Here is a 15,982-nt window from a genome sequence, read left to right as displayed (position 1 = left end):
GTACTAGGGGGGCACTGCTGCTGGGCACCAATGTACTAGGGGGGCACTGCTCTTGGCACCAATGTACTAGGGGGGCACTGCTGCTGGGCACAGAGTTAAATTTTTTAACATTTTCTAATGGTGGTGTGCCTCGTGGTTTTTTTCATGAAACAAGTGTGCCTTTGCCCAAAAAAGCTTGAAAAACACTGATGTAGTGTATGTTGTATCTACACACACATCTATCTTGTACCTAATGAATCATATGGTAGCATGGCTGCTTTCTTGTGTATATACACATTAAAACCATTAAAACACAATTTACCTGTCTAAATCTCTATATGTTCCTGCACTTGTAAATTGCTGTGGGTGTGGGTTATTATGTGGCATTGTGGGTATAAAAAAAAGGCATGTGTGGTTTTGTTTTTTTTGCAAAAATGTAACCTTGTAAATGTAACAGTAGCCAACTGTCCTTAGCCTGCAATCTCCAAATTCCACAATTCCCTGCACATGTGATGTCAATAAGGAAAGTAACACAGTGCAATGCATTGTGGTTTATGTAGTTCCCGCATGCTGTCTGTAAGCTGCAGTGAAGTTGTTACAATTAGTAAAATCAATGCTTTAGTCCCTCCCCCCCTGCCTGGATTTCAAATGATGCAGAAAGAGAACTGTTTTGCAGCTGGATTTCAGCATATAAAAATGGTATTTATTCATACTTTTTGAAGGAACAGATTACAGGGATAGGTATATTAGGGGGTATGTGGGGCTCTTAAGTTCCCCTTTAAATCACTGATCTATGTACTCTTTGTACAACTTCCCAAAGTTTGGACAGCCACAGTTTTATTCTTATTCAGTACACTCATTAGGATTTTAGCATTTCATTTATTTATTTTTGTTCACACAAACAAAAATAGTTGGTTGCTTGTCCTTCACTGAAGTACGCAACATAAATGGAAAGTAAAACTGTCACAAAAAAGTGAGAGAACAGTTGTCTTGGCGCAAGTTGGCAATACCTCAGGATAGTGAGTCCCTTTCATTGCTAGAGGGATAAACATGTAGTTGCTTGAGCATGACTTGCTGTTCCTTACCCTGGGAACCAAAGGGTTTAATAAACCATTAAAAAAAAAACCTCAGATATTTTTTGTTCTTTTGAAAGATTCCATCGAGATGATCCCGATTGAATTAAACCTACAGATTCATGATTTACTGCCTGACAGAATGTGCTATAAGAACCTTCACATTGTCTGAGGTAGGGAATTCTCCAGCCAGCATTATCAGCACTGGTAGCGTTGCACTGCTGGAACTTTCATCCTATTGGTTAATGACGTGAAGGGGGGAGACTTGATAATTGATAGAACACACATCTGTATCCCTACAACCCAACCTACATGCTTTTGCCCTTGTAACTGTATGTAGGTAACCCCTGTAAGTGCATCAAAGGATCTTCTGTCGTATGGAGGTCAAAGGAGCTCATTATAAACTCTGAGCAATGCATGGGTTTAGCGCAGAGCCATCTGTGCAAGAATGGCTCATATATCATTATGTGTAGCACTGATAAATACTCCAGCTATTGGATTTATGAACTCTGTAATCAGTGCTTGTATGGCATTTTATTTTGGAAAACTTATACAGCCTTTCCTAGTACCTAGTGCATATAGTATATTGGCCATTAAAGTAGTGCTGTGTGGGCAAGACTAATGTGAGATTTCTAATCGGTGCTGTAAATAGTGGCAACTGCCCTGATCTGTGCTGTATAGCAAATAGAGAGCAGCAGTGTAGTAGGGCAAGATGGCACCAGTAGAGCAAAATAGCAACACTAATACTCTATATCAGTGTCTATTGACATTCCCTATACAGTCAGCAGTTAGATTTAGCTATGCCTAAAGAGCGCCTTTCCTAAATTAGATGGCTTTATATGGCAGGGCTAGCGAGACCCACTGTCATTATTAGAATCACAAATTATAAAATAAACTTCGAGGGCTTGTGTCAGTTTGTACAGCGTTAATCAAAGGTTGACCTTAATGCAATTCAATGTCCTTTTCAACCAGGTTTACTGTGTTTTATAAGTAACCTAACCAGAGCAACGTTTGCCAATCTTACTCCAGCACAGGTCATACAGTACTGAGATAACTTAACTGATGCAGTTCCAGTTGTAGTGACCCCTATGAACTAATCAGCAGACTGCATCGCTTATATTAAAATTAAACAAGTCATTGATTAGTATGGGTTACAAGCCCTGCAGCTCATATAATGCCTGTTATTGCATTATATCAAAGCTATACAGGCAGGGCTAATATAGTGCCACACATGCTCTTGATGATCAGGCCCCATTATGAACTACAATTCCCAGAATTCAGCTGGTTGCTGAATTAGGAATTTGGGAACTGTGGTTTCTCAGCAGCTCTGCTCTAATTACTTTTTTTAGGACTGACAGAAATCCAAGGGTTCTGAAGAACTATCTTTGGTAGCGATTCATTGCTAGAGTTATTATAAAGGCCGATGCCTATTAAAAATCATTAGTAAAACTTCAGCATTTTCTTTTTTTAGCCATTCAAATCTTCTCCTGCACATCTTTAAAGGGCACATTGGAGGGAGATAGGAGAAAGGGCTAAGACTGTGCTATTTCAGGATAAGAAGAAAGCCACAGGAATTAAAAATGACTCGTAAGCTACTTCCGTCTCTCCGATGTTCCCCACCGTGCCTTAGATTTATCAAAGTGCGTGGGGTTTTATTACTGTTTAAGTTCTATTTGCATAAAAAAGTGCTTAATGTAGGCCAGCATTTCACTAGCTCCTACACAAATCAAAAATGCCCCCCGTGTTGCTCTCTCAGGAGTCAAGCGAACATCCCAATAACCACAGTGAAAGTGCCATTACACAGAGCACCTCCATTGTATTGATACCTTATTATGTGGCTACATAATGGCCTGCATTGCTCTCTTCCACTTAGATCTAGGAAAAGACAGCTGCATTGAATGCATGCTCTGTGCTATTCTCCATTTTACATATACAATACAGTTAGGTTTATGGGTACAAAAATGAAATTCAACCAAGGGTAAATATAAAATAAATGCACATTGCTTTTCAATATTCAATAGAAACGTTAAATGCTTTTTCTTTTATCTTAATCTTGCTATCTTACAGTTAAATTACAATCTGCCGTCAAGGTAATACTTCTCTTTTCTCGCTATCCTTTAATTTGCTTACTTCCAGGTATTTAGGCTGGACCACAGCATGACAGTCACAAGGACCGGCCAATTACAAATAGCGCCCTGTCTAGGATGCACCAATCACTGCTTTCTGTGCATCACCTTTGCATTGTAAGCAAATCAGTCTTCACCATGTTACTAGTAAACTCCAAGCATTGTCATAGGCAGGCAAATCACACAATCCACACATGGATAAAGCAGCGAGATTATAGGATATCGATTGAGTATACTGTATGTAGGGAATGTTTTCACTTGTGGGATCTTTTGTTTAGAAAATCTGTGTTTTATAGTACGTGTTTCAATTCACACAGGCACAAACAGAGAGCGCTTGCTTTGGCGGCAGGGCATGACACAACCTGTGGAACTTATACAACATTTATATGTATTTAATTTAGTTAATATCTTAAAAGTTTGTAGGATATTCATTGGTATTCTTGTCCCATAACCAGTATCTTTATGGACTGAGCAAAACCCAAAAAAAATCCATGACGACCATCTCCAGGGGAAGTCATTTGTACTTTTGGAGAGATGTCCTCAGTCAGCGTAGATGATAAATCCAGAAAATGTGCTATATTTGTTGTTGTTCCCACCATGAGCTTTTCCTCCGTCTAGTTTAATATAAACCTCGTCCCCAGGCTCCAGATGAAGAACCACACTGTTGCTAGCATAGTCATAGTTCTGGTCTGCATCCTGGGCAATGGCGCTTGCACGCACCTGAGCAAGACAAACATGAAAAAAGGCATTAAGGACACGCTAACCACACAAGAAACTTACATTTTGTTTTGCTAGACCTGGTTTGCACATTCATTATATGCAGAAGGCTGTACTTGTATTTCCTATGTCTGCTGCCTGCCGTCAATAATTCTCATGGTTTGGAAGAGGCAAGCAAAGGATTTTGTAAAGGGGTGATTTCATCCTATAAATATAACAACATGATATTTCTTTATACACTTAGGGGCACATTTACTAAAACTCTATAATTCGACTAAACTCATTTTCTCAAATGTCTAACATTTAATAATAAAAATCTGATAGGAAAAGTCTGTGCGAGAAAAAGTCAGTTGTCGCTGCAAAAATGTGACTTTTTCTAATTGTCACACAAAACCCCCAAACCTCTAAAGTTTCAATGCAAAAAAGGGATCTTCCAGGAAAGCGAAGGGACAACTGCCATTGACTTCTAAATGAATTCGGCAAGTTTTACCTGGCGAATTGTTGTATTCGAATTCTTAGCCGTTTAGATGAATAGTAAATCTTGAAAAAATCTAGACTTTTTTTTACATCCGACTTTTAGGGGCTGATTTACTAACCCACGAATCCGACCCGAATTGGAAAAGTTCCGACTTGAAAACGAACATTTTGCGACTTTTTCGTATGTTTTGCGATTTTTTCGGATTCTTTACGAATTTTTCGTTACCAATACGATTTTTGCGTAAAAACGCGAGTTTTTCGTATCCATTACGAAAGTTGCGTAAAAAGTTGCGCATTTTTCGTAGCGTTAAAACTTACGCGAAAAGTTGCGCATTTTTCGTAGCGTTAAAACTTAACGCTACGAAAAATGTGCAACTTTTCGCGTAAGTTTTAACGCTACGAAAAATGCGCAACTTTCGTAATGGATACGAAAAACTCGCGTTTTTACGCAAAAATCGTATTGGTAACGAAAAATTCGTAAAGAATCCGAAAAAATCGCAAAACATACGAAAAAATCGCAAAATACCGATCATTACGAAAAAAACGCAATCGGACTCATTTCGACCCGTTCGTGGGTAAGTAAATCAGCCCCTTAGTGTTAAAAATCCAATACGAGAAAAAAAATGTTTTTTTTCATGGTTCTGATTTTTTTACGCCAAAACTCATGATTTTCCTTGTAAAATTTACTGTGCATGAAAATGGCAAATAAAATCAGAATCCGACATTTTGCCATCTAAAACTTTTCGAGATGTAGAAGTCAATGGCAGATGTCCCTTCTCTTCCCTTGACATTCTTTCTTTGTTGCGAAACTTTAGAGGTTTTCAGATTACTGATGCTGTTTTTTTGTGTGACAATTCAAAAAAGTCACAGTTTTCACGCAACAAATTTTGAGTTTTCACGTTTTTTGCAACTTTTTTGGTTCAAACTTTTTAGTAAATGTAAGATGTTCATGGAAATGAGTTTATTCGAATTTCAAATGAGATAAGTTTTAATAAATCTGCCACTTAGGCTACCCTTAGGCTGTTATCCAACAAACTGGACTTGGGAACATCTACAAATCACACAGCCCTACCAAGTACTGGTGCCCTGGCATATACGGTCCTGCAGAAGATATGTTTGCATATGTCTGAAGCCTAGTTATAAGCATAAGGGCTATAGCCCAAGGCAATTATTCCTCCATAGACTGTATATGGTAACTGACCTGTCCCTGCTGGTGCAATGGCACGGCAGTGAGCATTTTTGAGAGATTGATTACCATGTATGTCTATGAAGGGGCAATTGCAAGCATTCTTCCACCTCCCAAGCTGGAAATCATACAAGCACCAAAAAATTAATTTTTGTGCTGTCTGCCATAACGCTAACGGGAACCCTCACCAAAAGCTGGACTTTCAAAGAGGGCATGGACTGAAGAAGTCTTGACTACCACTGCCATAAATGAAAACTTTCTCCTTGCCCATAGGCAGAAGACAACACTGGAATGCATTAGTAAAGGAAAATTGTAGCTGCCCACCACCACCACGTATCTCCCCATAGCATTGCTATAAAGGAATGTATAAGTATGAATATACAGTGGTGTGAAAAACTATTTGCCCCCTTCCTGATTTCTTATTCTTTTGCATGTTTGTCACACTTAAATGTTTCTGCTCATCAAAAACCGCTAACTATTAGTCAAAGATAACATAATTGAACACAAAATGCAGTTTTTAAATGAAGGTTTACGTTATTAAGGGAGAAAAAAAACTCCAAATCTACATGGCCCTGTGTGAAAAAGTGATTGCCCCCCTTGTTAAAAAATAACTTAACTGTGGTTTATCAATTTCAATTTTCAATTTCAATATCAATTTCTGTAGTCACCCCCAGGCCTGATTACTGCCACACCTGTTTCAATCAAGAAATCACTTAAATAGGAGCTACCTGACACAGAGAAGTAGCCCAAAAGCACCTCAAAAGCTAGACATCATGCCAAGATCCAAAGAAATTCAGGAACAAATGAGAACAAAAGTAATTGAGATCTATCAGTCTGGTAAAGGTTATAAAGCCATTTCTAAAGCTTTGGGACTCCAGCGAACCACAGTGAGAGCCATTATCCACAAATGGCAAAAACATGGAACAGTGGGGAACCTTCCCAGGAGTGGCCGGCCGACCAAAATTACCCCAAGAGCGCAGAGACAACTCATCCGAGAGGCCACAAAAGACCCCAGGACAACATCTAAAGAACTGCAGGCCTCACTTGCCTCAATTAAGGTCAGTGTTCACGACTCCACCATAAGAAAGAGACTGGGCAAAAACGGCCTGATGCGCAAACCACTTTTAAGCAAAAAGAACATTATGGCTCGTCTCAATTTTGCTAAAAAACATCTCAATGATTGCCAAGATCAATATCTTGTGGACAGACGAGACAAAAGTTGAACTTTTTGGAAGGTGCGTGTCCCATTACATCTGGCGTAAAAGTAACACAGCATTTCAGAAAAAGAACATCATACCAACAGTAAAATATGGTGGTGGTAGTGTGATGGTCTGGGGTTGTTTTGCTGCTTCAGGACCTGGAAGGCTTGCTGTGATAGATGGAACCATGAATTCTACTGTCTACCAAAAAATCCTGAAGGAGAATGTCCGGCCATCTGTTCATCAACTCAAGCTGAAGCGATCTTGGGTGCTGCAGCAGGACAATGACCCAAAACACACCAGCAAACCCACCTCTGAATGGCTGAAGAAAAACAAAATGGCCTAGTCAAAGTCCTGACCTGAATCCTATTGAGATGTTGTGGCATGACCTTAAAAAGGCGGTTCATGCTAGAAAACCCTCAAATAAAGCTGAATTACAACAATTCTGCAAAGATGAGTGGGCCAAAATTCCTCCAGAGCGCTGTAAAAGACTCATTGCAAGTTATCGCAAACGCTTGATTGCAGTTATTGCTGCTAAGGGTGGCCCAACCAGTTATTAGGTTCAGGGGGCAATTACTTTTTCACACAGGGCCATGTAGGTTTGGATTTTTTTTCTCCCTAAATAATAAAAACCCTCATTTAAAAACTGCATTTTGTGTTTACTTGTGTTATCTTTGACTAATAGTTAAATGTGTTTGATGATCAGAAACATTTTGTGTGACAAACATGCAAAAAAATAAGAAATCAGGAAGGGGGCAAATAGTTTTTCACACCACTGTATTTTATTTGCTTTTGGCAGAGAGAAGATTCATGCAGCCAAACTGTTACCTTATTGTTTGGTAAGGATTTTGTGTGTATCAACCACAACAAAGAATATACGTATGATTTACCATACTTTATTAGCTGCATTACTATCACATGCACCCCCATTATTGATGCAATTCCCAGTGCCCATTGCAGTTTATCTGACTGTAGGATTATGGGTCAGTGTGTTTATTCCCCTTACATGTTTTATTCATGTCACGTCCCTGGGTACTAGAAACTAACCCTTACCTTGTGGATGAGGGGCATTGCTATATTTAACATAGATTATAATGTGTGGTCCTTGAGTGGTTGGGGCTGCATGAGAAAACCCTGAGCTCTAGTAGGTTGCTGTCACTGACCTTCAGAATATGCCCTAACTGGGTAATGTAATAAAAGGTGCTAGGTGTCCCTTTCTCATAACCCATGGTAAGCAATCAATTGTTTACTTTCAGACAGGCAGGGGATCAATAAATGCTGCCTGCTGATTGGTTGCAATAGGTGATTATACCTGTAGCAGACTTTGCACTTTTACTACATTACATTCCCCAGACCAGTGGGGCTGACACTCTAAGGCCCCTATGACAAACACATACACTAGGCTCAATGAAGCAACCAGTGTTGCAGGGGGTTACTCTAGTTAATTGGAATGTGCAGTTTTGTTTTTGACTTTCCTCTTGTGTGCTGGACGCTGGAGGGATGCAACTTGCCTCTAGCGTTGTACAAGCCTTATAGCATCACTCCTTTCTAGGGGTATCTCATTATCTAGGTGAATTGGAAATAATCTCATGTTGTTACTAAGTCCATCAAGTTCAACCACCCCAAATGAATCCCAGTGCACATATATACACATTTACAGACTTATCCACTCACATACATAAACTATATATATAGCAATACCTATACCAGATAACTAACTGTAGATCTTAAGATCACAATAGCCTTGGATATTATGCTTGGTAAAAAAATCACTCGAGCCCCCTCTTAAAGGCATGACTAGAATCTTCCATTACAACATCACTGGGAAGGGCATTCCCCAACCTCACTGCCCCCACCGTGAATTAATTTGTATGTTTACTTACAAACTATTTTAAACCCTTATTGCTGGTTCTGACAATTCTAACAATGTAGATGAAGCCAGTTCTTCTCTAGGCAAGACTGGACTGCCTTGCATGCATCTTCACCAGCCTCTTAATCAGTTGTCTTCTACGCCAACAGTCAGAACCAGCAGTGCAAAGAAGAGCAGTTTGGTCCAATGGAATTGGGGGAATTTTAAGTACCCAGCAAAAGAAGACAGGGACCTTCCCCCTTCCACATTCATGCATTTATTATTGCATATCTGAGCCTTCCTTAACAAGGAATTGCCAGCACAGAATGTGAGACCTGTTCAACCCAAGCTTCTTAGCTTCATTTTACCTCACCTAATTCTCTAACTGGATCTGCTTCATTGTTCTTGTACCTACTGTATATCACTGGCTCCCATTAGATCCTTCATTTCAGATCTAGATCTCTTGTTTGTAACAAATGCCACTAGTCAGTAAGTGTGTGCTGGTTGATGTATAAATATTCATAAAAAATAACATAAAGAATGTATTTGTGAAGTGAGAGTGAGATGTCAGACATGCTTCCCTCGCCCATCTGTGGCAGGCACACACAGGTGTGTATAAACTCAATGAAGCACAGCAAAGGGTAACATTTATATTTTTCGGAAAACAGCACAAATATTCATACTGTATGTGCAGTACCTGCATTACATATGTACACTGGGTATCAGCAAAAATGATTAATAATTAGTATTTCGAGTTACAATTCAGTTAAAATAAGAAAAATGTTTAATCTAAAGGTATAGAGATATATGGTATCTGACGTGGCATTGGTTGTACCAACCTTAGCACTCCAGTAGTAAAACAAATGTCTGTTCTATTGTCTTCTTTGCAGATATGGAGCCCTGGATAGCAACCTTTACAGCTAAAATGAACCTAGTTTCTCCAACACTATGCTGAGGTGGGTTATTTTAATACATTTTAACTAGGGATACACCTAATCCAGCATTTGGTTTGGGATTTAGCTGAATTCCAGCACTTTTTGCAGGAGAGGCTGGCGGAACCAAAGCCCAAGTCCTAATGTCTTTAAAGCAGTCAGAAACTGATCATTTTTGGGGAGAATTTTGCTCAACTTTCAGTATGTAAATTAAACATGAGATTCTGGTCAATATTGTTTTGGATCTTTTGTTCAAGGTTCTGTATTTGGCCAAATCTAAAAGTTATGGATTTGATATGTCCGCAGTTTAACAAGTTATTCCCCCTAGTAGTTTTAATGAAAGACTTCCCAGCAACACACATTATTAATAGATAGATGCTGGCACCTAATTCTTTCTTTGCAGACCAAGGCTCAGGGCACATGGTCACTGCCTGTGCACACAACTAGACTGTCAGCTGTGAATTCCTGGGGACTGATTGTTACTAACTGCAGAATTCCTTCTATAGGTCACAGTGAGCTGTTGCAACTAGGGCTGGACTGGCAAGCTGTGAATTCTGCCAGAGGGGCTGCTGTAAGATATCAGTATTTATTAGAATGGTGCGGGCCAATTTGGGCCTCTGTGTACTCTAATTTGGGCCTCTGTGAAATGCCAGGCCCAGACCTTGTTACAACTAAAAGCTAATAGTCTGACACTGTTTAAAAGCAAGATATATGAAACAGAACAGTGTTCATGAGATACATATAGGAGTCCTCTCTCTAACTTGCACGTTATTCAGATGCATCCAGTACAAGGTAGAGATCACAGCAAGACTGCAAATGCAGGTACTTCTTGAATGAGCTCTAAGGGGTGCAATTATGCATCTCTTGGTTTCCTAGCACTTGCCCCCAGGGACATTGTAAATGACCTCTATAAACTATGCAGTCAAATAAATCAATTCTTTCTATGCTCATTCTTCTACTCCAGAAGTTAGTGAATAGCTAAAGTAAAATACCCTGTGACCCTAGCTTATACACATTAGTGTTTCTTAAAGCACTTGAGATAAAAAATGTATACATAATGTAGGGATCCCAAGGTTTGGGCCCCTTTAGGATGGGTTTCCCTTTAGACAGGCACCAGAGGGTGGCCTTATGGGTTATGGACACCTAACGGTGGTCCCAGCTGTTTATGTGTGAAAAAGGAGTTTCCCTGTGGTTCTAATAGCAACCACTAGGTGGTGTGTTGAAGTATAAAATGGGATGGCACACATGTTGTGTAAGGTCTTTAGTCCTGGTACCCCCTTCTGAAAGGTTAGACAGAGTACCTAGAAAGGGCAGTCTGAAGCCCCAACAGGATATAAATGAGGTTAAGACCTCCCGGCATTACTGGCCAGAGTTCAGGAGATTGCCTAAGCGAGAGGGTATTCTTGGCGTGAGTACCACAGAGAGTCCCAAGGGAGTGTCTCTTGGTGGAAGTACTGGGGAGAGCCCTTAGAGAGGGTCTCTTGGCGTGAGTACCAGGGAGAACTCTAAGAAAGGATCTCTTGGTGGGAGTACCAGGGAATAGGCCTAAGCGAGAGGGGCTCCTAGAGGAAGTAAGGAGAAAGTACCTGAACCTGCATGCCATAATACTGGATAGTGTGTGGATACAATAAAGAAGTTTATTTGGTTATTCAGCATTCAATTCCTCAAAGAGAGGATCCTCAACTGCCTGGTAAGCAGCTACCCCAAGGGGGGCAAGGTACCGGGAGTTGCAGGGAGTCCCTACTTTTGGAGGACTATACAGAGTAACCTAAGAAGTTTCCCAGGAAGGGGTGTTACAGTTCAACCTGTCCCTACCCTGGGCGGGGGCACGCTAAGTATAAGGTATACCTGCCCCCCATAGTAAGCGGGGGCACAGGGCTCCTGTTAGCACCACACGCATACACCTGCGTGTTAGAAGTAAAGCCATAGCCAGAAGTGGGCTACCATAAATCTGTTGTTTTTATAGTTTTATAAATAAAGTCTGACACCTTCAGTCTCAGGTCCAAGGATCCTAATCGAATGCAAAAGTCTTTTTAAGTAACGTATACTTTATAGAAATATATTGCAGGGTAAAGGGCACGTTTAGTCAAATCTGGATTTGGAATCTTAAAGGATTCCCAGAAGTTCCAGTTTTAGCTTAATTATTAACAAGCACACAGGAAAATATATAAAGGTATAAAGGTAGTATTTTGTAGACATTGCTATTCTGAGACAATTTGCAATTGGTCTGAATTTTTCATTATTTGTGATTTTTAATTATTTAGCTTTTTGTTCAGCAGCTCTCCAGTTTGGAATTTCAGAAGCTATCTGGTTGTTAGGGTTAAAAATACCTTAGCAACAAGCAGTAGTTTGAATTAGAAACTGGAAAATTAATAGGAGAGGGACTATAGAAAGTGAATTAATAAAAAGAAACAATAACATTGTAGCCTCATAGGCAAGAGTATTTTGGCTGCCAGGGTCAATGACCCCCATTTGAAAGAAGGAAGGAGTCAGAAGAGAAAAGCAAATAAATCCAAAGTTGTAAAATATAAGAAATGAAGACTAAGACCTTACAACTGGCTGTTCTATAACATACTAAAAGTTATCTTAAATTTGAACCACCCCTTTAACTATACTGTGCTGTACCTGAAGCCTTTGAATGTTTTGATGTCAGCGGTCCTTTTTTATTCACAACGATCTGCCCATTTCTTAGTGATTTTCCTTTTTGCAGAGAGCTCAACAAATATAATGCTATATTAATCCCAGTATCAGCAAACCGAGAATGGAAACGTTACTGCCACAGTTTGTATTGTATTCTATGAGCAAACAATAGAAAGCTTTGTTGGAGTAGCAATAGGGTTTTTTGGAATTCTGCCTAAAATTAGAGAATTTTCTTCCTTTTTTTAATAAAAAGGTAAACTTTTAAAGTGATTACTATTGTACTTTTGCAAAATAAATCCAATTAAGGGTATTATTGTTTTTTTTTGTTTCTTTTATAAGTTAACCTGGGAAAAAAGAAAAAAAATGCCTTTTGATTTCATTGTTACAAGAGAAATGTTAATCAACTAAAGCAGAAAAAAATGGCAAAAATGATTTTGTATGATTTACTATTGACAAAAGAAAAGAGCAATAACAGCAGCACATTACAGTTTAATTACAAGGTCAAAGGTTTGTATTTCAGTGTTTATTGGACACTACATTTATGATTGGCCGTAATGTGCAGAACTGCCCCTTCTGTGGCAAAGGGTATTCCCCAAGCTGGAGACACAAATGATGTAATTGTGCAAGTGTCAACGCTGGGCATGGACTGATGTGATCGCAGCACAGTGGCCTTAGGCAATGCAGATTAAGTTACCTGCCATTGGATTGGTCCTCCAAACTTATTACAAACTATAATTGCATTATAAAAAAAAATAACTTTTAACAATACAAATAACAAATATATACACAAGAGTAGCATGCATAGGGGCTGATTTACTAATCCACGAATCCGAATGAGAAAAATTCGGATTGGAAAACGAACATTTTGCGACTTTTTCGTATTTTTTTCGATTTTTTAGTCGCCGTTACGACTTTTTCGTAAGTTGTCGCGACTTTTTCGCAACCGTTACGACTTGCGCGAATTGGCGCGACTTTTTCATAGCCATTACAAATTTTGTGAATTGTCGCAACTTTTTCATAGCCATTATGACTTTCGTGAATTGTCGCAACTTATTTCATAGCCATTATGACTTTCATTAATTGTTGCGACTTTTTCATAGCCATTACGACTTTCGCGAATTGTCGCAAAAATACCGAACATTATGAAAAAAACGCATTCGGGCGCTTTTCGGACGTTCGTGGATTAGTAAATGTGCCCCTTAGTGTGTGGTTCATCCCATACTGCATATTTTTAGGTTTGTCCCAAGCAAATCTCAAGTTGCCACACTACAAACTTTTCAAAGCTGATCAACATGGAACCAGTAAAACCATGTTGTGCCTTAAGGTGGCCATAACTTGAAAGAACCACTCATTTGGCAAGGTAGCCAAATAAGCAGATCTTTCCAAGGTATTCTCACCTTGAGGTGGGGCGATATAGGGTTGATCCCATATTTTGGTGGGAAGTCTGATTTAACCCTAAGACAGTAAGTGGTCAGTGCCAGGGAGGGATCCACTTCCATCATTCAGTAAGGGACCATAGTCTGAGGTAAATGAAAGCAGAAATAAAAATGTATCCAAAATAATGTATGATGGGGGGGGAAAAACACTAAAATACGTAAATGTAAAAAGGCTGAGCAGGTTATTAATTAAAAAGCACCATACGCCCCTGAATCACACAGAGATAAAGCCACTAAGAGATAAAGTGCAGGGCAACATGCAAAAATAAGTGCAAAGGGCCATGTTTATTAGAACTGTGCACCCCACTCTGTGGTATGTGCCCTTAGGTGCAGCTCTTTTTATTTCGGCATGGAGTACATATAACTTGCCATTTTGTGTACCTTTGAATATTCTATTTACAGCAAATATAACATCACAGGGCAGTATTAGTATCCTGTGACATCTTAGGTGCTGATAAAGTGTTGTAGCAACAGGGGATGAAACCACATGGACAAGCATGACATAAACCAGGGAAGAACCCTGCAATTTGTATTGCTAGAGAAGAACTATCTTGGCGATGGGGTACTTAAAGAAAGAGTAAATTAGACATCGCTGGGCACTAATATCAGAGGGTTTTATTTTAGATCAAAATAGAGTTTGGATAAAAGTAAACAGAACGGCTGCATACAATATGGTTGTCTAGGAACTGAGAGTGGCAGTTACTAGGAATTGAGAGGTAGGGTGGTGGTTAGAAAGAATGACTGGGTAAATATAGAGATCATGTTCTAACAGAATATGACAATTTGTATGTGAGAAGCCAGACAGGGGCAGAAGAGAAACTGTTTGGAAGAATCCAATAGATTAAAGTTGCTCAAGAAACTTAGGAAACATTCTGGTTTCCATATCCAAAGCATGAGGGGAATTACAGGCTCAGGCCGGTTGCACTGGGCAGCCACCGTGGGTTTCTGGTAATGGTAAAGCACTGTGATAGTTAGGGCATCAGAGATATTAATTGTGCTTTAGATCAGTTGTGAGATAGTAGCCAAGATGCTTGGAAAACATATTTACCAACATTTTCATGGCAGTAAATAACCTGGACTTATCAATGATTTTATCATATGTTCATATGCTGATTAATGCTAAAAAAGCTAGAAAGGTATAAGCTCCTCCTCAGTAGGTAATTCAGTAACCTTCCTGATCTTATGGTAAAGAAACCTTTCCAACATAGATGTGAAACCTACTTAAAGGAGAAGGAAAGTCATTTTGGCATTTTACTGCCAATAGACTCGCCACATTCGTGCCACCTAGAATGCTATATTTATTCTGCAGAAAGCTTTATAATACCTGAGTAAAGAGCTTTAGAAGCTCCCTCTGTTTGTTTAAGATTGTAGCTTCCATTTCAGCTTGGTTTTCCTAGCTTCCTGCTGCAGCTCTAGCCGTTATAGCTCAGAATTCTTATGGGAGGGGGGAGCAGGAGAGAGCTTCAAATACTCTGGCCCTTGGAATGAAGAATTTTTCTGAGAGGGGAAGTCAGACACCGAAGAACACGTTTACAAAAAAGGAGACAAGAAATCCTGTGTTTCTTTTGATAGAGGACTCAGTTTGCATTTCTGTGAGTGCTTATGGCTGTATTTACATAGACCTTTCTGATAAAGCTTACTTAGTTTTTACCTTTCCTTCTCCTTTAAAACTCCACTTATATGTCCAGTGGCGTAACTTCCATGGGGGCAGGGTGTGTGTACCAGGGCCAAATCCCCACTGTGCCCAGCAGGTCTGGGATAATGGCACGAGGATGGCGAGTGCTGCATTGTGGAGGGTGGTCCAGCTGCAAATTTTGCACCTAGGGCCAAGGGTCTTTAGTTCCCTGCTATGTATATCTACCAAAATTCAGATGCACAGAGCTTCTAATAGGCCAAGTATTGCCTGAAAAACAATGGTATATATATATATTGTATTTTTTACAGAGTGAAGAGAGTGTCACCCCGACTACCTAGGCTGTGGTATTTCTATCTATACAATATACACACACCATATAACTGACTTATACTGGAACCCAATTAGAGGATCACTTCTTCTAATGAAAACAAAGCAGACAAATCTTTTATTCATCTTCTAATGTTTCCATTAGAGGAGTACAAAAAAATGAAGGCATTTTTGATCCTTCCCTATATGACCTGAAATTAAAGAGCCCAGAGAAAATCAATTATCCCTTTATGTTGTCTTCTAAAAGCTCAGCTCCTGGAGGGCATGGAGCAAAGTACAGGTATAGGACCTGTTATTCAGAATGCTTTCTGTAATTTGGATCTCCATACCTTAAGTTTACTAAAAAAACGATTTAAATGTTAATTAAACCCCAATAAGTATTAATTATATCTTAGTTGGGATCAA

The 15,982-nt window shown here is 39.5% G+C and overlaps 1 protein-coding gene across 1 annotated transcript in view; it reads right to left on the bottom strand.

Moving 5' to 3' along the window:
- Nucleotides 1-838: 838 nt before the first annotated feature.
- c1ql3 (complement component 1, q subcomponent-like 3) overlaps nucleotides 839-15,982 on the bottom strand; it is a 30,242-nt gene continuing 15,098 nt past the window's right edge. The window contains exon 2 of the mRNA XM_002939001.4: nucleotides 839-3,898. Coding sequence (XP_002939047.1) covers nucleotides 3,719-3,898 — 180 coding nt within the window. The 3' untranslated portion in view covers nucleotides 839-3,718. The remainder of the gene's footprint in view (nucleotides 3,899-15,982) is intronic.

The sequence above is a fragment of the Xenopus tropicalis genome, chromosome 6 (assembly GCF_000004195.4).
Source record: "Xenopus tropicalis strain Nigerian chromosome 6, UCB_Xtro_10.0, whole genome shotgun sequence".
NCBI classification, from domain to species: Eukaryota; Metazoa; Chordata; class Amphibia; order Anura; family Pipidae; genus Xenopus; species Xenopus tropicalis.
Note: the sequence above shows the minus strand (reverse complement) of the source record. Positions and strands in the feature narration are given on the sequence as shown.